This window comes from Gigantopelta aegis, chromosome 10, assembly GCF_016097555.1.
Source record: "Gigantopelta aegis isolate Gae_Host chromosome 10, Gae_host_genome, whole genome shotgun sequence".
NCBI classification, from domain to species: Eukaryota; Metazoa; Mollusca; class Gastropoda; order Neomphalida; family Peltospiridae; genus Gigantopelta; species Gigantopelta aegis.
In genome coordinates, this window is record NC_054708.1 from 27,523,253 (window position 1) to 27,546,562 (window position 23,310).

At 39.6% G+C, this 23,310-nt stretch overlaps 1 protein-coding gene across 3 annotated transcripts in view; it reads right to left on the reverse strand.

Moving 5' to 3' along the window:
- LOC121384516 (DNA ligase 1-like) overlaps window positions 1-11,189 on the reverse strand; it is a 40,147-nt gene extending 28,958 nt beyond the window's left edge. For 2 of the 3 annotated variants that reach the window (XM_041514933.1, XM_041514931.1), the window contains exon 1: window positions 10,370-11,189. In XM_041514933.1, the coding sequence (XP_041370867.1) occupies window positions 10,370-10,443 (74 nt within the window). In that variant the 5' untranslated portion in view covers window positions 10,444-11,189. Of the gene's footprint in view, window positions 1-3,142; window positions 3,334-10,369 lie in introns of those variants that run through there. The other variant, XM_041514932.1, reaches the window with a different exon arrangement.
- Between the last annotated feature and the right edge of the window lie 12,121 nt (window positions 11,190-23,310).

Genomic DNA, 23,310 nt, shown 5'->3' on the forward strand with positions numbered 1-23,310 from the left:
ATAAAACGGTTAAATGTAACGGCTATTATATGTAACGGGCGCAGCCATTTTGTACCATCCCAGTGAATACGCCCTCTGGCGAGCTGGTGGTTACGTAATACCTAACGTGTCACGTCAGGAATTAGTCTTCGAACTGAAGAAACAAAACACCTGATTTTTGCGAATGCATCGCAATGTTCTGTAATAATAGTCATCCCAGCAAACCAGCAACAATTATATATTATTTTTCAATACAAAATAAACCACCATTGTCAAAGTGTTGAAATAACTGTATTATGTTTTGTACATAAATTAATCCACGTACTGAAATAATAATCGGAGTGTTTTCTTGGTTAATTGGTCTTTTCTTTCCGTGGCCTGTACCTGTGGTTTCTGATTGGCAGGTGTATATTTAAACGGTCCACAGACCCTGTGTCTAGACACACTAAAAAGACGTGCCTCTTTTATTAAGATCACAGGGTATTGTGTGGTAACCGCACGAATAACCCTCAAATCGCAATGGGCATTATCTGCCGTCCTGCTTTGTTACTGTAAGTAATTCTGTAAAACCCTTGATTAAGTAGACTTTCCCATCTAAAATCACAAAACTGACCAATTACGTCGTCCCAAAGAAAAGAAACGTATCACTTGGGTATCGTGAGTGGTCGTTTTTGCTCGAACATACCCTACCAATGGGCCTAATAATATGCATTTTTTCTTTGGTTTTGTAAAAAAGAAAAATACTTTAACTCCATTTCGTTCTATTGATGCAAATTGAAATATACTCTTCAAAAAAAGAAACGCAAAAGGGTACAAATGGGTTATGTTTCCTACCGGTTCATGCTTTGTGAATATAAGGTCATTGCATGTCCCAAACACATTCCCACGGTTACATTCGATAAAACGCAGCTACTGTACAATAAAGTTCCAAAATGTGAATATTCGCAAAAACGCAGCCACGTGCAAACCATGTCACCACTGCACGTGCGTTGTCTGCACGTGCAACATGTACACCGACAGTATAAAAGTGCAGGGTGTTCGCCTGCCTGGCCTCTGTATCTGGCCGACAGTTGACAATCCAGGACATGCCACGTCTCAGTGAACCGCAGAGAAACAATGCCATCGGCCGACTAGACGCAGGCGAATTAACGGCCGTTGCCAGGGCATTCCATGTGTCCCCAAGCACCATCTCCAACTGTGGGACCGTTACCAGCAACATGGATCAACACGTGACCTCCCTAGATCCGGTCGACCACGGGTCACTACCCCCGGGCAGGACCGCTACATCCGGGTACGCCACCTTCGGGAACGATTGACTACTGCCACCTCCACAGCCGCAGCAATACCAGGTTTGCGCAGGATATCCGACCAGACCGTACGGAACCGCCTACGTGAGGTAGGAATTCGTGCCAGACGTCCAGTTCGAGGTGTCATCTTAACACCACAACACCGTCGACTCCGACTGCAGTGGTGCCAGATTCATCGACAATGGCCTCAACTGCGATGGAGACAGGTGTGGTTCAGTGACGAGTCCCGATTTCTGCTCCGACGTCATGATGGAAGATGTCGCGTGTATAGGCGTCGTGGTGAACGTTATGCGGCAAACTGCGTGCAGGAAGTGGACAGATTCGGCGGGGGTAGTGTCATGGTGTGGGCAGCCATCTCACACACTGGCAGAACTGACCTGGTCCACGTGCAGGGCAACCTGAATGCACAGGGCTACATTGACCAGATCCTCCGGCCACACATCGTTCCAGTTATGGCCAACGCCAACGCAGTGTTCCAACATGACAACGCCAGGCCTCACACAGCACGTCTCACAACGGCTTTTCCTACAGAACAACAACATTAATGTCCTTCCTTGGCCATGAATATCACCGGATTTGAACCCAATTGAGCATCTATGGGACGAGTTGGACCGACGCCTCCGACAGCGACAACCACAGCCCCAGACCCTGCCCGAGCTGGCAGCAGCCTTGCAGGCCGAGTGGGCCACCATCCCCCGGGACGTCATCCGTACTCTGGTTGCTTCAATGGGCAGGCGGTGCCAGGCAGTTGTCAACACACGCGGAGGCCACACCCGGTATTGACTCCAGATGACCTTGACCTTGGTGGTGTGTCCTATCACTTACTCACAATGGACTAGAGTGAATTGTGAACAATCCTGCAACATTTGGTAATTATCGGACTCACCATTCAATAATTAAATCAATTCTCCAAATGTTACGACAATGTGGTTTTGCGTTTCTTCTTTTGAAGAGTATATATTTAGTTAAATAGTTTATTATACTATCAAGTCATTTATGTTGTTTCACAAGTCAGGTTTTTGAAAGCGAAGCGCCTTGTAAATTAGAGCGTTTGTTTACACTGTGCATGGAAGAATTTGACGGAGCTGACGTCACTTCACCCCAAGCTATACCACCGGTCGTCACAAAAACGAAACAAAATGGCTGCCCCCAGTTAGCAGGAATAATCATGGTTTTTTTTATTAACTCTAAAATTACGCGTTTTTCATTTGTTAAAGTGTCAGTATGTGTTGGTGGTCCGGGTATGCATCTTTCCAACACATAAGGCTCTTGTTTGAGTTGACCCTACCTTTAAGAAATGTCGGATTCGGTTGAACCTTTCTTATAACATATTTTCATGTACATTATATTGAATTACTAGTAAAATAAATGATAAAAACCCCATTTATTTAATTAAACACAATGCCTTCCTTCAGAAATATCAAATAAGTACTGAGGGTTTTTCTTCGGTTTTTTTTCCGGTTTTTTTCTTCGTTTTTTGTTTCTTTGGTGGGTGTGTGTGTGTGTGTGTGTGTGTGTGTGTGTTGTGTGTGTATGTGTGTGTGTGTGTGTGTGTTAGTTGTGGCGCTATCAGGAAAGTTCATAATATACAATGCAACCCCTTAAACAAAACCCCAAACAAAGCCCCCAACAACAACAAACAAACAAACAAAACCAAAAAAAAATGAAAAACTAAAAAAAATCCAAAATGAAACAAAACAAACAAAACAACCCTGGACCTTCAGTTGGCAAATTTAAGGTCAAATACGGGGTCAAATACGGTATAATTTATCAACAATTAGTTCCACGAAGGGGCGCCTACACACCTCATTCACCACCTAGCTACGCCACTGGGCAAGATTTTAATTGTTACATACCTGTCTGTTCCGAGCATGAACGGAACATACTGGTCCGCATCGAGTCTAAAAATGTCCGCCATAATTGTTTATTTTTGTGAATTTATTTTTCATGAAACGAGAGAGCCTCTACTAAAATCCTCGGTGTACACCCTGGGTTCACAATGACTCGCTTTAGAGCCACACTAGTTTAGCTTGACAACGGACCATCATGGTCCATTGGTTTGTATTAAATGACATCAACCCAAAACGATTCGCTGTTTGTGCTGTTAAATCAACGGTTAACTCAGTGTCCTTGCCTGTCATAAAAACAAATATCCCTTTCTGCTTAAATCAAGCGTGTTGTTGGTATCAGGAAAAAGGAAAACACATTTACACCCTTTAACGAGTTCTCAGCTGTAAAGTTATTAAACCGTTCGTTGACTCGTCTAACGGTTAGTCCATTTCCAAATATTTTATTAGGATTACGTAATGTTGTGGATTTATACAACCATCACCGCCCTCACTGGTGTCGTGGTGAAGCCATCGGACATACGGCTGGTAGGTACAGGGTTCGCAGCCTGTCACCGGCTCCCACCCAGAGTGAGTTTTAACAACTCAGTGGGTAGGTGTAAGACCACTACACCCTCTTCTCTAAAACCACTAACACTTAACAACTAATCCACTGTCCTTGACAGACAGCCCAGATAGCTGAGGTGTGTGCCCAGGACAGCGTGCGTGAACCTTAATTGGATATAAGCACGAAAATAACTTGAAATGAAATGTTCAACCATCAACTGTTAAATCTCCCCGCCTATTACTTTATCCGGAATTATTTCCACAGCGCCTCCCCTGAAGGGCATCTTTTTTTTTTTTAAATGTTGCTTGTTGCTTTTTTTTTGTAGTTCAACAAGTGCTCAGTGAGTAGTATATCAAACGTCATGGTAGGTGTTGTTCTGTTCTTGTGAAATACACGAAAACATATTTCTGGTACATCATATGTTTTAGCAGGAGATTTTTTTCTGTAATAATCTAGACAGAGTATCACAATTTACCATTTTGTGTTAGAATGAAAATGCCATTTTTATGTAACAGTCTGTAATTTAAAAAAAAGTGTTTATGTTGCTCCTTTGTAGTGTGGGGAGGCACGTAGCTCAGTGGTACAGCGCTCGCCTGATGGGCGATCGATCTATGATCGATTTCCGTCGGTGGGCCCATTGGGCTATTTGTCGTTCCAGCCAGTGCTCCACAACTGGTGTAACAAAGGCCGTGGTATGTACTATCCTATCTGTGGGATGGTGCATATAAAAATCCCTTGCTGCTAATCGAAAAGAGTAGCCCATGAAGTGGCGACAGCGAGTTTCCTCTCTCAATATTTGTGTGGTCCTTAGCCATATGTCTGACGCCATATAACCGTAAATAAAATGTGTTAGGTGCGTCGTTAAATAAAAAAAATTCCTTCCATATTACCGTAAATAAAATGTGTTGAGTGCGTCGTTAAATAAATAATTTTCTTTCCTTTCCCTTGTAGTGTGGAATGTAATGTAATGTAACGTAACGTAACGTAACGTAACGTAACGTAACGTAACGTAACGTAACGTAATGAGTATGGTTTATTTTGAATATTGCACCTCAGATACCGTGGAATACAGCCTGAGTGTCTCAAAAGTTCATTTAAGTTGTTTGAATCCACCACACACTTAGCACTCAGTGATGTCCAAAATATATTTCTTCAATCCATTACTTAAGGCACGACACAAAGTTGTGTTAAAATATCAAGTACTCAAAATAAATTAGATTGATTTGAATTGATCATTTCATTCGATTGAGACTTGAAGATGCCAAAATTAATAATTACGCTTATAATTATATCAGAAATCTGCGTCTGAAGTTTTGTTTTCAGTCGGCATTTGACGGCCGTCGTGTAGTGTGATTAATAGAATCTTTCAAAACCAAGAACTGAATCAATACAAATAACATTGAAAACTTGATTTTAAAAGAAACAAATCTAAAGTTTATTTCGTATTGGTGCAAACATAATTAAAAGAAAAATATTAGACTTTTGGTGGGTGGAAAGGCGGACGCGTGCTCATAAATTTCAATCGCTGTTAGAAACTAAACCAACAACAACAACAACAAAATCCTACAAAATAATGTTCGAATGCAGTAACAAGCATCGATCGGTGGGTTAGTTGATTTTTTTTTGGTTGGTTAGTTGGTTGATTTGGTTGGTTGACTGATTGGATGGTTGATAGATAAATCGTTGGTTGGATCGACGACTGATCTATATGACGATCGATTGACTGGTTGATTTTATTTATTTGTTTATTTGTTTATTTTATTTATTTATGTATTTATTTGTTTGTTTGTTTGTTTGTTTGTTTTATTTTATTTTATTTCCAAAACTCGTCCATATCACGACATACATTTGAAAATGCATACCTAAGAATGTTCTGTGCCCATATCATATCCTTAATTTCGTTGAAACGGTTCCATATCATGCCATTTCAGATCACAAGTATCTTAAAGCAATGCAGTAGAAGTGTTTCGTTGTCGCCCGTTTCTAATCAGATACCAGAACTGACGATCAGGAGCGTGCCTTTGCCTTATTCAATAGTTAGTGAAACACTCATAATAACAATAAACATGAATTCCTATCTGCTTAATAATTGCTCTTCCCAACCAAACTCGAGAATATTATCGCGCAATATCAGGAGGGGAATGAAAGGACGCGCTACTCCTCGAGTGGTCATATTCACTGATACCGCCCGTGACCAAGGTCTCCGCCATTGTGGCGCTTTGTAGCAGACGACAATATCTGACAATACGCGGGGTATATTGCCTTTCTCTCTTTTGTTCACGTTTTTTTTTTTTTTATCATTTTATTTATTTACTTTATTTATTTATCGCAGTATGAATGTTAAGATGATTTGTTGTCTGTTGACGTGTTGCTATAGACCCCATACGTGTTTCTACGCCCTTAACGACAGACCACGTTGTCGTATATTGTGACGATCCATGTCTTTTAGGTAATAGTTGGTCTGTGAAGTGTTAAATAGATATTATAATGCGAGGGCTGTGATGTAATGAAAACGCCTACAGTCCACATTTACCAAGCTTCCAAACATGAAAAAGTATTATTTCTTATAATGGCTGTCTTTGTATGCTGTAATTATAATAGTAATAGTGCATGAGCACCAAAGGTAATTTAAAAAAAAAAAAAAAAAAAAAATGGTAATCCGATCCGAAATTAGTATGATAAAAGGGTACCTGTCTATACATTGAAATAAAATAACATTGTACTTATCCCCTCGCTTTTGATCAAATATATATTCTTGTTTTCTTCACTAAATTATTTATAACCTTTTAGCTGGTGGGTTTTTTTTTTTTTTTTAATTTATAACATACCAAAAAGAAACAACAAACAAACTGGACTACAACCAAAGGATATCATGCGTGGGTTGTTTTTCAAAATATCAAGACTCATGAAAATATTAGACCGCTTTACACGTGGCACCTTCCAGTAACCAGAAAGGATCCTGTATATGGATTGTCCTACGGGCAAGAGAGAAGGGAAGAAACTCGGTCAGTGTTCCTATCCAACGATTGTTCAGACTCGCCCATTCCAGGCGTTGCCTGCGACAAAAAATAAAAGAACCAAAAAAAAAAGAAAAAAAAAAAAAAAAAAAAAGACGAAAAACCAAAAAGAAAAGAAAAAAGAAAGAAAAAAGAAAGAAAAAAATCCACAAAAAAGAAAAAAGAAGATGAAAAAAAGGCAACTGCACCGTGTGCTCTGGCCGTATTTGATCGGAGCAGTGTCAGTCTTATGCATCAAAAATCTCATTTATTAACAGGCCAGAGCACACGATGCCTAACATGACGTACGGTTTTTATCGCATGGAATTAAAACTACACATTGTCGCAAAGATCTGCGGAGGCATCACTGTTTTTTATATACCCGTTGTGATATTCTATTGGGACTGCAAACATCTTTTGATGCGTATCGATCCTGCGACCCTTCGCATCTCAGATTTCATAAAAATTTTACAGACCGCGACTGAAGATTGGTTTCAGTGATTTCGGAGAAGGAAATGTTTCATTTAACGACGCACTCAACACATATTATTTACTGTTATATGGCGTCGGACATATGGTTAAGGACCACACGGATACTGACAGAGGAAACCCGCTGTCGCCACTTCATGGGCTACTTTTTTCAATTAGCAGCAAGGGATCTTTTATATGCATCATCCCATAGACAGGGTGGTACATATCACGGCCTTTGATATGCCAGTTGTGCTGCACTGGCTGGAATGACACATAGCCGAATGGGCCCACCGCCCGGAATCGATCCCCGATCGAACATGGACTTTACCACTGGGCTACATCCCGCCCTCTTCGGAGAAGAATACAAGTATAATGTGGTTCACGATGTCTTATCCAAGTCGCCGTATTTTTAGCAATTTTATTGTTTCTTGTTTTTTTGCAGGATCATTAAAGTTACAACTGGACAGGCATGTGCATTCATTACAGAGCGGAATTAGAACAGTTTTACCATGGCTGTTTCCAGTGACGGTCCAGGAATGTCGATAACGGTGCAGCTTCTGACTTTGCCAGTAGCTATGTCCCGTATTGCCAGTAGCTATGTCCCGTATTGCCAGTAGCTATGTCCCGTATTGCCAGTAGCTATGATAGGACTTAGGTTCGGAATGTTTTATGGTTGTTTTGTTATTGTTGTTGTTGTGGTTATTGTTTTGCTGTTGTTGTAGTTGTTGTTAGAACATAAAGGTATACCGAAAGAACTGGTAAAATAGGTTAAAAACGGAAATGTTTCGCATTATGACGCATTATACCTTACAGAGATGTATTAAAGGGACATTCCTGAGTTTGCTGCATTTTTAAAGATGTTATCCATTAACAGAGACTTTTTAACGATTGTAATTACATATCAAATATATTTTTCTGCATAAAATATTAGTGGCTGTATATTAAACGTGTTTCTGATCGTTCTAATATTTGTTTAACTTTATTTCCTAAAATATATTTTTTGGTACGTACGAAATTATTTGAAGACAAATTCCAGTTTGGGCTTCTTACAAATATTAAGACGACCAGAAACACATTGAATATACAGACACTGATATTCTAAACAAGAAAATATATTTAATATGTAAGTTTAATCGTAGAAATATTTTTATAGTCGGAAACAGCTTTCAGTGCAGCAAACTCAGGAATGTCCCTTTACAATACGTCTACGATAAAGTACATTTCATTTCAATTATTTACTTTTTTCATTTCATTTCAGTTTACTTCCATGTTTATGTCCCGGACTTAGACACTGGCGAAGTCAAAGGTTAAGCCCAGGATCGGCGTGGTCAAAACCTTCGTGGTATATGAGCACGTTAAACGAGTTTCCTACCCTATCCATGTTTATATTCAATTAAGGTTCAAGCACTCTGTCCTGCGTACGTACCTCAGGATCTGGGCCCAATTTCATAAAACATTGTAAGCCTAGTTTTGCACGTAAACGTAAATTTACGACTAAACCACAATTTGTATTACTACTAATAGTAAAGCTAATATAGTTTGAAATACACGTTTCAATTTCTTTTGTCCTTAAAATGTCCCATGTTCTGTAATGATGTACGTTTCTGTATGAAATAGATGCCAAGCACGTGTAAACGTAAGTCCGGTATAACTGCTAGTCACAGACGTAAACTTACGGGGCCGATTTCATATGTCTGGGTTTCGTAACATCGGGCTATATGAAAACCTAGGTTTAACACTGGTTTACGTAAAACGCAGAAAAACGTGACCAAGACCTACACCTGTGGTGCATTTCACATGCGTGTGTTTTACCTGTGCTTGAAAAACAATGCTTTTTGTATGGGTTACCCGCAGATCTGAAAAGGGACATAAGCGAGGGATAGCTTACTTGTCATCACTTTGTAGTTGAAACTTGTTAACAGTATTTATTAGCCGCCGCGTACCAGATGGGGGATCAGCTACCTCCTACGACCACAGTCTGGGGAAAACCTTCGTATTCGGGCAAACATGATGGAGATGTTTGGGCAAAATGACCAGGCCTAAAGACGTTTCACCATGTATTTCCATCATTTTACTAACACTATATTAGTTATAATCCATGTAAAATGCGTACAGAACCCTACACAGCTGTTGGTAATAATATCAATAAACGTTGTTACCCAGAATCGGGCATTTCACTTTAATTCGGGCAAAAACGAGCCTGCGCCCCACCTCCACCCCACCCCCAAACAAAATTAAAATGGGACCCGTACGCCTGAGGGCACCAAGAAAACGTTTTGTCAAATGTTTAAACCTGTAGGCCTGTCTCACTTTTGTTTACCTTTATTAAGACGAAACAAACACGTGAAGCTCGTGACAACTAAACATTATTTCACTTAGTACATAAATTGGATAATAACTCTATATATCTCAGGCGCTTTGTTGTTCGTTTGCCACGAACATGGTGAATAATTGATGTGTGAAGGGGTGGATCTAATTATACAGTCGTGGTAAAAAAAAGAAGAAAAAAAAGAAAAGGAAAAAGGGCATATTGTCTAAAAAAAAAAAAGAGGGGCGATCCCCTATCACACCACTCTTTATCTGCTACTGTAGAGGGTTAAAATGGTCTCTAAAAATACGTTAACATTTCATGGCTTTGCGATACTGACGTAAAACACGATTTTGCTTCTGAAATTATCCATGAAGAAAAGTTACTTTGAGCAAACCCAGCAAAAAACCACCTCAAAGGCAGGTTTAAAAAAGCAATACAATTGTAACCCAGTGTTAAACTAGGGTTATTGAAAACCAGACATGTGAAATGTACAGTAAACATGACCCAGGGTTTATACCTAGGTTTAACCCATACGTTTCCAAAGCCCACCTATAACCCAGACATGAAATTGGCCCCGTGGTGTTTTGTTAAATGTCCCCCTTGTATCTTGGCTATCTGTCCAGGACAGTTAGTTTTATTATTAGTTGTTAATGAAATAATTCAGTGTATTAGTCGTAACCTCCCTATTAAGCCAGGAGGGAGCCGGTGCCGGCGTGCGAACCCAGTACCTACCAGCCGTAAGGCCAATGGCTTATAATTAACAACTGTGCCCCCGATGCCAGTAAAGTAAATTGTTACGTATAAGCAGGCGTGCATCTCAAAATACACTATACTTAATTCAGAACAAAAGATACAGACATTTAATTAAATTTAAACATTCAAAACTAAAATAAAAAGCCTTTTAGGATTACCTATTGTTTAGAAAGATGCTTGGAAGCTTGACACCATTATCATCAAACGTCACCCGTCTTGATGTTTTCGCCATGCTATTTTGTTGAGACTAATGCTTGTGAACGTCCCTCAGAAAACAGACACAGCACAACAAATACATAATGTCTAGAAAATCCAGCACATGGTATTGACAGTTGTAGACTTATATTATCTTCTAGACAGAATAGTTTCCGTAAAAACGTAAACCACAATATTCCTGTAGGTCAGTCGTGTTTCATAACAGTGTGCTCTAATTAGCATGTTGCATCTTTTCATCGTGTCCTCAAACTCGTGTATTTTGTGTTTCAGGTCTCTACGTATTCGTCATTTAAAAAACCCAAAAAAGTTCGTAATATCACACTTGTTTTGGGTATTTCTTGAACCCAACACACGCCGGTCACTGCTCTCGAAATGTTCAGCGGTTGTTAGGTAAACAGTTTACAAATAAACTCCATCATAACAGATCCGAAAATGCGGTTGAACATCACAGAACTAAAAGATCGACGTAAGCCAAAAACCAAATATCTTGTTCAAATATTTCTATTATTAACCTGTAAAGGTTTTTGACTTATGAATAGACTTCATCGGATAATACTTTTAACACTAATAAGATCAGTCATCCATGTTCCATAAACACAACGCACTCTATTTACGCGTCTTTAATAAAGAGAACTCTGCGAACAAACACAATCATATACACGATGTTCCGTCCGTGTTTAAGGCCTGTGAAAAACAGAAATGTTCTTACTACTGACCGGTAAGCAATCTGAGGGTTACAGTAACTTGAAACGAACCCAAGACCCCTGGTCTGGCATATTCCTCTTGGTTAGTCAACTGTTGATTAAAATTCGTGTCTACACTACAAATTCTGTTTGAAAAGAAAAAGAAAAAAAAAGAAGGAAAACTGAATCTCCCTCAACGGGGTGCTTGTATATCTTTATTCAGTATCTTTGTTAACTATACTTTAATTATGAAAGAGTGAAACGCGCTACCTATTTGAATAACACTGTTGAGCAAAGATAAGGCATGCACAGTTCATACAGCGAGTATTGTAGGATCTGTTGTGTGCAGTGGTGTCTTATTTTCGTGTTAAACACAGAGCAAGGTTGTGTTTCCTTTGTGTCTCTACACACACGGAACGTGGTTTAAGCTTACAGAATATAGAGACAGATCTGTACTGGTGATATAGTTCGTCACAAAGATTCTTTATGAAGTCAGGATATCAGATTGAAGACACTTTCGCTGCTCTAGTCTGTCACACACCATCCATTCAGAGACGATATGTGAACACTTCTGTGATTCTAGCAAGGTTAAATACGAAAGAAGGCCCAGAAGAAGTAGGAGAAGAAAAAAAAAGAAGAGAAGAAGAAGAAAGGAGATTAGAGGAAGGCAGGGAAGGGGAGGAAGGGGGGGGGGGGGGGGGGGAGGGGGCAGAAGAAGAGAAAGAAGAAAGAAAGAAGTGTTTTATTTAACGACGCACTCAACACATTTTATTTACGGTTATATGGCGTCAGACATATGGTTAAGGACAACACAGATTTTGAGAGGAAACCCGCTGTCGCCACTACATTTGCTACTCTTCCGATTGGCAACAAGGGATCTTTTATTTGCGCTTCCCACAGGCAGGATAGCACAAACCATGGCCTTTGTTGAACCAGTTATGGATCACTGGTCGGTGCAAGTGGTTTACACCTACCCATTGAGCCTTGCGGAGCACTCACTCAGGGTTTGGAGTCGGTATCTAGATTAAAAATCCCATGCCTCGACTGGGATCCGAACCCAGTACCTACCAGCCTGTAGACCGATGGCCTGCCACGACGCCACCGAGGCCGGTAAAAAAGAGAAAGAAGATGATGAAGAAGAAAGAGGAGAGTTAGATGCAGAAGGAAATGAATAGGAAGAAGGAAGATGATTGGAAGAAGGGTGTGAGGATTCGAAGAAAATAAAGAAGAAAAAGAAGAAAGATAAGGAGGATTAGAAGAAAAAACTAGAAAAACCCCAAAGGAGGATGATTAAAAAAAGATGATGAAGAAAAAGAAGGAAAAGCGGAAAACACGAACAAGATGGGTGATGATTAGAAGAAAAAGAAGACGAAGAAGAAGAAAAAGAGAAGAAGAAGAAGAGAAGAAAAAGAAGGAGAAGGAGGGGAAGAATAACAAGAAAGAAAGAAAGAAAGAAATGTTTTATTTAACGACGCACTCAACACATTTTATTTACGGTTATATGGCGTCAGACATATGGTTAAGGACCACACAGATTTTGAAAGGAAACCCACTTTCGCCACTACATGGGCTACTCTTTCCGATTAGCAGCAAGGGATCTTTTATTTGCGCTTCCCACAGGCAGGATAGCACAAACCATGGCCTTTGTTGAACCAGTTATGGATCACTGGTCGGTGCAAGTGGTTTACACCTACCTACCCATTGAGCCTTGCGAAGCACTCACTCAGGGTTTGGAGTCGGTATCTGGATTAAAAATCCCATGCCTCGACTGGGATCCGAACCCATTACCTACCAGCCTGTAGACCGATGGCCTATCCACGACGCCACCGAGGCCGGTAGAATAACAAGAACAAAGTATGAAGAGTATCCCTTCAACAACGCCAGGATAATTACCGGTCGACTGCTCAGTTTCCCTCAGTCCAACTGTTATACCCAGGACACCTTTAACGCTTTTTTCTAAGACGCATACAACTGAGAAAATAATCGTATAATTGGTTGTCAAAATAAGTTAGGAAATGACATCATTGGACAGACATTGTGTTTAGTAAGACGGTTAACCAAACAAAAACCGATGCCGTGATTTGTAAAAAAAAAGGTGACATTTGGCCCACATCTAAACTGGGTAAAACTGATGGTTATGTTGATAAGCAACCAATCCGACACTAAACCAGATGGCCTTTCTGAGAGGATTAAGTTCAAAGACATGTATATGCTATCAGCTGACACATGCCAATAATGGCGTCTTTTATGGAACACTCCAAAAAGAATCAGGGCGTTTCTTTTAGTGATCGGTATATTATTCATGAGATATGGAACGGTGTATAATATCTTGTGTTGTATTTGTATGTGATACAAGCTGTCACCTGTCTTGAGTATATAACGAGTAATTGACAAAACATTGTTGTCGCTATATAGGTATGTCTACGTTCATTTAATACATATATTGCTATGCTGTCTATTGATTTCCGATACTCAATTGTCACGCTTCCGTAAAAAGCAATCTATCACAGTTAATTTAATTACTCATCCACACATTACTATTCAGTTATTTTTTTAACTTACTATCGTCGTCGTTATGTTGTTGTTGATGATCAAGACAGAGAACATTTGGTTTTTAAATTTTGACAAGTGTCAGTTGGTGATCAATTTGAAAATTGAGTAGCAACTACAATTTTAACATTTTAGAATTGTGTAGCAATCTTTGAAATGTGTGTAGCGAATCGTGGCGTGATACTAAACAAAACGTTCCCTGCATGATGATGATGGTGATGGTGATGATAATGATGATGGTGATGATGATGATGATGATGGTGATGATGATGATGGTGATAATGATGATGATGATGGTGGTGGTGGTGGTGGTGGTGATGATGATGGTGGTGATGATGATGATGATGAGGATGGTGATGGTGATGATGATGATGATGGTGATGATGATGGTGATGATGGTGTCGGTGGTGGTGATGATGATGGTGGTGATGAACATGGTGATGATGATGATGATGATGGTGGTGGTGATGGTGGGGATGAAGATGAAGATGATGATGATGGTGGTGATGATGGTGATAATGGTGATGATGATGATGATTGTGGTGATGATGATTATGACGGTGATGATGATGATGATGATGGTGGTGGTGGTGGTGATGATGATGGTGATGATGATGATGTGGTGGTGATGGTGATGATGATGATGGTGGTGGTGATGATGATGGTGGGGATGAAGATGAAGATGATGATGATGGTGGTGATGATGGTGATAATGGTGATGATGATGATTGTGGTGATGATTATTATGACGGTGATAATGATGATGATGATGGTGGTGGTGGTGGTGGTGATGATGATGGTGATGATGATGATGTGGTGATGGTGATGATGATGATGATGATGATGATGGTGGTGGTGATGATGATGATGATGATGATGACGCTGACGATGATGATCCGAATGATGATGATAGTGATGTTGATCATGATGATGATCATGATGATGGTGGTGGTGGTGGTGATCATGATGATGATTATGATGGTGGTGGTGGTGGTGATGATGATGATGATGATTAGAATGATGATGGTAGTGATGTTGATGATCATGGTGATGATGATAATGATCATCATTTTCACGAAGATCATCATCACCACCACTATCATTAAAATCACGAAATCACCCTTGTTTAAAATATCAATTCAATTAAAATAGTTTTGGAATACTTGATTGGTATCGCAAATTATTTTTAATGATGCAAATGGCCCGAAAATCCCTTCAGCAGGGGAATACAATGGATTTTTTCATAAGGAGGAACCTGAAATATCTTGTCTGCTTCTTGTTGTAGGGGAAGATTGTCATACACATAACACATGCTAGTGTAATATTGAATTATTGTAGGTGTCGTTTTCAAAAGTTGCACCCTCTCCCTAGAAAGTTCATTTATATGAAGTTAAAGTCTGTTTTGTTTTAAGGCCTATTGTCACAGATCATTGACCTATTTAATGGTCGAACAAAGTATTACCTGAACAAAAATAATTCGATTTGTCCCTAAATGAACTTTATTCAACCATCTTCATAACCACCATACTCCATTTATTAATGATATTTTGTGAAAATAATTGAATTATGGCAATGGCCCATAATTCAAAAACTAAAATTGCCGAGAGGGTTGGCATGGATTTCACTCCATCATGGTTCAGTTAAGGTGATGCGATAGCTGGATTTAGTTTCCAACAATTAATGTAGGTTTTATTTATTATCCATTTTTTAGAGAAATAAGGTCCTTAAATCCGTGACAGTATGCCTTTAACGACACCACTAGAGTACATTGATTTATTAAACATCGGTTATTGAATGTGAAACATTTGAAAATTCTGATATGTTTCCATTAGAAGCAAGGGATCTTTTATATACACCATCCCACAAACGGGATTGCAGATACCACGGCCTGTTGGATAGCATTCGTAATGCACAGTCATAAGAGTGCGCAAATATGCATGTATGGTCTCACTACACAGTTGACTTCTGGGTGAGAGTTCATTGATGATGGTCCACTATAGTTTCTAATTGTGACACACATACACACATTCACTTCTAGGAAATGGTGAAGAATTAAAACAAGAAGTATGTTTAATGATAAGCCTTCTGGCTGTATTTTGCCCATGTTATGTTGTAATATTGTGCATTGACCTTTTGGGACATGGGTGTATAGCGCAAGAGACAGCCGGAGTGAATCGGTTAATGAACCACCTATTCGGACCGGTACTACAGCCAGATGCGGTCTTATAGCAAAAAAAACTGAGACGGAAATATTCTCAATTTTGGAGTGAAAGTAAATACTTATATAATGTATGTTCGCAATAGCGTATGCTGTTAGTGCCAACGAGAACCCGTTCTATTGGCAATCTTCATTTGAAGTTGGGCAATTTAACATGGCTTTCAATGGCAGATGACATATGTGTAGTGAGACCTTTATCAAGTCTCGTCGACATTTCTAATGCAATGAACAACTAGAGCATCGATATGGTGGAAACGAAATTTGCTCGTAACCAAAGTTATAGATAATAGCGAATGAATCAACGTCACACGGAAAAACAAAACTTGATAATCTGTTTCAAATGCTTAAATTCTAAATATATACTCTAATGAGGCTTCAGTGTACATCGCGTTATTATTATGTGGACAAAAACTACATATACACGATCGTAAAGTAATGAAAAGAGTATTAAATTCCACACTCTGTGAGCCACAGGTGTCTAATAATGTTCACCCGCTCATATAATTTACGGCATATCCATTGAGCTAACACGAACATTCAAAACACAGTCATCTGATCTGATGATTCTCCACAGGGATTCGCTGAAATGAGAAACGTCTTACAATTGTTTCTCAGTGCAAGACAAACGAGTTACGTTATGGTTGACGAAGGCCTGAAGTCGGAGAGGCCAGAAGGGTCTTTCAGTGACTATCGGGCTACGTTTAAACGCATGTAACTTGTAGCGAAGAAATCCAATGAAGTACCAAGAAGCTTAGCCTTAAACTATCATTTATATCCAAGGAAGATTCAAGGGAGAGTTAATGAGAGAGATGTCGGTATAGTGGGTTTACATATCCCCACAGAACCATACAAGCTCTCATCCCTGTATCTGTCTCTCTCTCTTTCTTTCTCTCTCTTCTATATCTCTCTCCGTCTCTCTCTCTCTCTCTCTCTCTCTCTCTCTCTCTCTCTCTCTCTCTCTCTCTCTCTCTCTCTCTCTCTCTCTCTCTCTGCGTCTCTCTCTCTCTGTATCTATCTCGGTCTCTCTCTCTCTGTCTCTCTGTCTGTCTCTATGCATGTCTGTCTGTCTGTCTGTCTCTCTTTCTTTCTCTCTCTCTCTCTCTCTCTCTCTCTCTCTCTCTCTCTCTCTCTCTCTCTATATATATATCTATATATAATATATATATATATATATATATATATATATATATTATATATATATCGTCCCCCCCTCTCTCTCTCTCTCTGTGTATCTATCTCGGTCTCTCTCTCTCTCTCTCTCTCTCTCTCTCTCTCTCTCTCTCTCTCTCTCTCTCTCTCTCTCTGCCTCTATGTCTGTCTGTCTGTCTGTATCTCTCTCTCTCTCTCTCTCTCTCTCTCTCTCTCTCTCTCTCTCTCTCTCTCTCTCTCTCTCTCTCTCTCTCTCTCTCTCTCTCTCTCTCTCTGGGTGGGAGTCGGGATGCGAACCCAGTAATTATAAAGTACTTATGATTAAGACCGATAGTTTAACCAATATGTCGCAGACGCCGGTAAAATTAATTTGACACAATTGTTGTTGGGCTTGACTGAGTTGTGGTCTCGTAACCTCCGTTTAGATTTCCGAATGTAATCAATCGTAGCTCCTCAAACAACAGGCAAAAGGTCACCTAAGTGACACCTATATACCCCCGTCAGTGTCCGACTAGAAATGCGTACTGAAATGTGTGAGTCTCGAGTAAACAACAACTAGTTCTCTGTAAAGAGTTCATTTATATGGCATCGTGTATTTACCAATTAGTATGGCGCGTCAACACTCTTGTATGCATAGAGAATTTGGTATAAAAGGCTCCTTCTGGTGGTAGCATGCCCCTCGCCCCCCCCCCCCCCCCCCCCCCCCGAATCACATTACCTCATTACCTTTCCCTCCACGACATTGCATATTTCCCTGTCGCCCCATAACCTGACTCGTAGACAGTGTGGTCCTTCCCCCACCCCACCACACACCCACACCATCACAATGTGGTTTCCTCGATTGAATACAAAATGCTGGCTATGCAGTGTTCCTGAGCCTGTTTAAAGACTGTCAGGTCCATGACAGGAAAGGTGGGGGATGGGGAGAGGAGGGACCGCCTGCACTGGCAGGTGCAAGGGAGCACCTGCAGCCCGATCAAATCGGTAGCAGGCGGGTGGGGTGTTTAAAGACTAAAGTTAAAACACTTATAAAGAGCACCTACTGCAGTAGTCTACCCGCCAAATCTGAAAAGAAGCGTAACCTTCAAGTTTGTTTTGTTTAACGACACCACTAGAGCACACTGATTTATTAATTATCGGCTACTGGATGTCAAACATTTGGTAATTTTGACATATAGTCTTAGAGGAAACCCGCTACATTTTTCCATTGGTAGCAAGGGATTGTTTTTTAGCACATACCACGGCCTTTGATATGCCAGTCGTGGTGCACTGGCTGGAACGAGAAGTAGCCCAATGGGCCACCGACGGAGATCGATCCTAGATCCACTGGGTTACACCTCATCCCCGAGGCATAACGTGGTCTGGAACCTGATGGTGTGTGAATATGAACACAGCAGACCGTTTTGTCTTCATTTTCCCTGTTTATCTACATGAATAACCAGGGCCGTAGCTAGGAGTTTTTGTTTGGGGGGGGGGGGGGGGGCAACTGAGTAGTAACTAGTTAATAGTTTAAAACTCCTTAAACAGTTAAGAAGAGAATTTTCTTTAAGTTTCTATAATGCTTTCCGGATTTTTTTCGGGGGGGGGGGGGGCAACTGCCCCCCTTGCCACTCCGCTAGCTACGACCCTGATAATATAATATTACACTATATTAAAAAAAAAAAAAAAAACCCAGTCTTTATTCAAAAGTACATTAACATGTATTATCTCTATGGGTAAATCTTCCACAGAAACATTAAACTGACTATTGTAAACATGATCCCCACTAAAAACCAATAAATGTATTATATTCATCTGCTAAACACTTGATTTTTCGGAGCATATCGAATTTCGGAGGGGGGTACCTCCAATACCATTCTTTTAGATACATGCTCACAGGGGGTTAAGGGCCAGCGTACACCTTTTATGAAAATGAAAAATGTCGATCAACATTTTTCATTTGGGGATGTACACTTTTAGGGGGGAGGGGGGGTGGTCAAAAGTGTACGGTTTGTAAGCTAGTGAAAATGTAGAAAATTATGGACGGCCCCTAACTGATAGGAAAATATCGAAATACCATCTGCAGGACCCCCCCCCCCCCCCCCCACACACACACATACCCCACCTCCCACACATACCCCTGGACCCGCGACTGACTGAGAATACAGGTAACGAACGACTATGTAAGTAATATTCCATTTTTTGTCACCGGCAGGATTTATGATATAACAAAATTAAAGTAAAATATTTATGCATCTAAATTAAATTACAGCCAGTTCTTTGTCAAATAGAGGTATTTCACATTCCTATTACGCATGCGCGCGAAGAGTAACGTCCCTTGACAAAATAGACTGAAACTAGTCTATTTACAAATTGGGGGGCGTGACAGACAGGTTGTTATGGGCGACTTGAGTAGTTTCGTAGGAGACTTTTAAACTTTGGCAACTAACATGTATATATTTCGAATTAGATGGTATGATGGCCGTAGAAATCGATCCGCTGATATTTACTGCGGAATGGTTCAAATTAAAAAGCAGTTCAACAACTTGGACAAAGTCTCTGCGACTTGTATCCGAGGGTTTTGATAACGCCAGATTAAAAGACTATCTCGTAAAAAGTATAAACAAAACATTTGACAGATTCCATAGGTTATGGCATCGACAGGTTATGGCATCGATCGATATATATATGAGAGAGAGAGAGAGAGAGAGAGGAGAGAGGAGAGAGAGAGAGCGAGAGAGAGAGAGATAGAGAGAGAGAGGTGAGAGAGAGAGAGAGAGAGAGAGAGTATACACACACACACACACATACACACACACACACACACACACACAATATAATATATATATATATATATATATATATATATATATATATATATATATATATATAGTCTTTAAAACATTTGTTGTTGTTTCTTGTTTTACCGTCTGTACTACTAATTAACGGATGTTTGCTTCATAGTTGACTATAAATCAACTTTTGACATGTTGTCTCCTTCAAAAATAATGCAAATAGAATATATTAAATTAACCGTTCTCCACAAGTTTGTTTTCTTTTTCCATTTAATTATTTAATTCCGACATCATGCGATGTATTGTTATAGTAAGTGAATCTACAAATGTCAAGCGTAGCCTGCCCAGAGGCAATTAGATGCATGTCAGATTCATACTTCCTTAATTGATACACAGTGGAGATGTCGGGACTGAATGGGTACTATTATTCCTGAAGGTGTGAAGATCGGTTATTTGCTGCACCTATCGCTGTTGTTAAAATATCCCTTTTATATAAGAGTAAAACTTTACTGTGGCCGCTTAATGCAGGTATTTTAGCGATTTGGGATCCGATTTAGGTGGCCGCTGGCCGCGTTAGACAGGTGACCGCTTATTACAGGTGCATTTACATTATAAATCGTTTGGGAGGAAAAAGTGGCCGCTTAAGGCAGGTGACCGCTGAGTACAGGTGGCCTCTAGGACAGGTTTGACTGTGTATATATATATATTAGAAGGTGTTTTGTTGCATTTGTCTTAGTGTCTATCTAATTGGGAAAAGTAAAAAAAAGAAAGAGATTTTATGCTGTTACATGTATATCCATAAAGTGGGAATTTAAAAAAGGGGGATTTGGGGGGGGGGGGGGGGGGGGGGGGGGGGGTGAAGGTAGGTGCCGTTCTGTTTACCCATACACACGTTTTTATACAGTGTCAACATGAACGCATTGAGTATTATACAAAATATATTTATTTTCTTTACTGTTAATGTGTTTTCCACCATATCTAAGTATATAAAATACTAGAATGACCTGTGTAGGAACTTCCTGTACAGAGCCGTCATCACTCTATATATATTTATATATCATTATTATTATTATTATTATTTAAGGAGTGTCTGTTATTTCTTTTACGTTCATCGGGGTATGAACAAAATAAATCATCCGTAAATTGTGTGAATCGGCGAAGCCGTTCTCACATAAGTTTGCGGATGATTTTTTTGTTCATACCTAGATGAACGTAAAAGTAATAACAGACAATACTTATAATTAAATTTGAAACATACTGAGTAATAATAACATTAAAAGTTCATATATATATATATATATATATGTAATATTATATATATATATTCTGTTGAGTATTGTCCGAAATATACATATATTTTCTGTATATACAAAATAGATATTAATTTTATTTTATTTACTGTTTACTACCATATCTAAGTAGAGAATACTAAACCGCCCTGTATAGGAACGTTCTGTACAGAGCTGTCCTGACTACATATATTTTTTATATATTTACACACGCACACGTTATATATTTTATTGAGTATAATCCGAAATATACATATATTTTCTTTATATACAAAATATATATTTATTTTCTTTACTGTTAATGTGTTTTCCACCATATCTAAGTATACTAGACCGCCCTGTATAGGAACGTCCTGTACAGAACCGGTAAGGTTTTGGTCCCTTGTGCGTTCACTGGCTTCCCTCCTACAAAATGTGCCGAACAAACCCTCGTACTTAGAGTAACATTAAAATCGTTTTCTACGTGAAACGATTACCCACAATCGTTTCCGATATCCATTGGCTGGATATCGATGGAAGGATAACGAATTTCCCGGACATATGCGGTTGGAACAGTTAATAATTGAACAATTGTCGTGGCCTCCCATTGCTTTTGCCCCCCAATTTGCAGATATGTCTATTTTGGCGAGATCTCGCGAAATCTCGCGGTTTGCGTCCTCGAGTAACTCCGCAACGGGCACATGCGCAGTGGAATGTGAAAGAAGTCTATTCAAAATATAACATCACGTCTTAACATGCAGGGGCATAGGCTGGGGTGGTGGTGGTCGGGGTTCGACTTCACCTTGCTTGGAGGATGTTAAGTAGGCCTAATGCTTCTCACCTAAATCCAGTTTTTTGCGGGGAGGGGTTAAATAGATGCTTTTTTGCTGCAATCTGGGGGCAATTTTAAGTTGACATTTATAGGTTTTTGATTAGTGTTCGGCAATGTTTTAAGCAGTATTAATAACATCATGCAGTATATTTAGTTTTTCTTTAAATTAAAAATCAGGCCAGCTAAACTATTGGCCAGGACGAATGAATGAATGAATGTTTAACGACACCCCAGCACGAAAAAATACATCGGCTACTGGGTGTCAAACTATGGTAATTCAAAACATGAAGTGATGATCAACATCAATATAAAAATTCGAAGCCTGACCGACCGTACTCCTTTCTATGGCCATGAAATTTATTTATTATTAGACAAAACTTTCTTAGATTATCTTGTAGGTCAGCTGACCGTGTAGCCCGAATACTCTGACTGTGAGAGAGCTAGACGGACATTTGGACTGTCCGAATGTCCGTCTAGCTCTCTCACAGTCAGAGTACTCGGGCTACTGACCGTGCAGCGAATTCACGTACCAAATGGTTAGATTCAACCATAATTGAATTTGCATTATGTTTATACAGATTTATTTTAGACACTATATAATAGTAGCTAAACTGAGATTCGATCACATAGACTTCGGAATAAAGCTCAGTTACTGTGTTTTTATCATTATAAATAAATAAATAAATAAGTGTGTGTGTGTGTGTGTGCGCGTGTGTGTGTAACTCTGAATGACACGTTCGCTGATATATTAATATCCATAAACTTGTGATTGTGACTGTCACGAATTATTTAATTGACATGAGTCATGCCACTGTTCACTGGAATTATTTAACTTGAGAACCCCCCTCCCGAAAAAACAAAACAATGGGACCGCCGAGGAGGTTCGATCCCAAATACATCAGGCGAGCGTTCCACCTATTGAGCTAAATCCCGCCCTCAGAATTATAATGTTCAGTCAAAATTTAATGAGTAAAATATAAGCGTGTCAACTCCTGACGTCAGTCTCAAACTGAAATAAATTTAGAAAATTCTCGATATGTTCATATTCTTTCCCCCATTGTAGGGCTATAAACTAGATGTCAAAACTCGCGTTCGCTTGCACTCGGGCAACACAGACGACTCAATTTTTATTAATATCTCTCTAATGATATACACCTTTATGAGTAGTCCAGGCTTTGTAATTCAATAAAGTCGACGGGTACCGAATAAGATTTAATGGTTATACGCATGCTAAATTTACTGGCATACAAAGCCAAAAATACATTGTGATTATGTGACATGTAGAGACAAGTAATAAAATATTACTGCCAGGGGCGGATACAACATGTAATCCTAGGAGGGGTTAAGTGTGAAGCAGACAACGGAAAAACAAGTCTATTATGCGATATATTTCCAGTTTATTTAAAGTT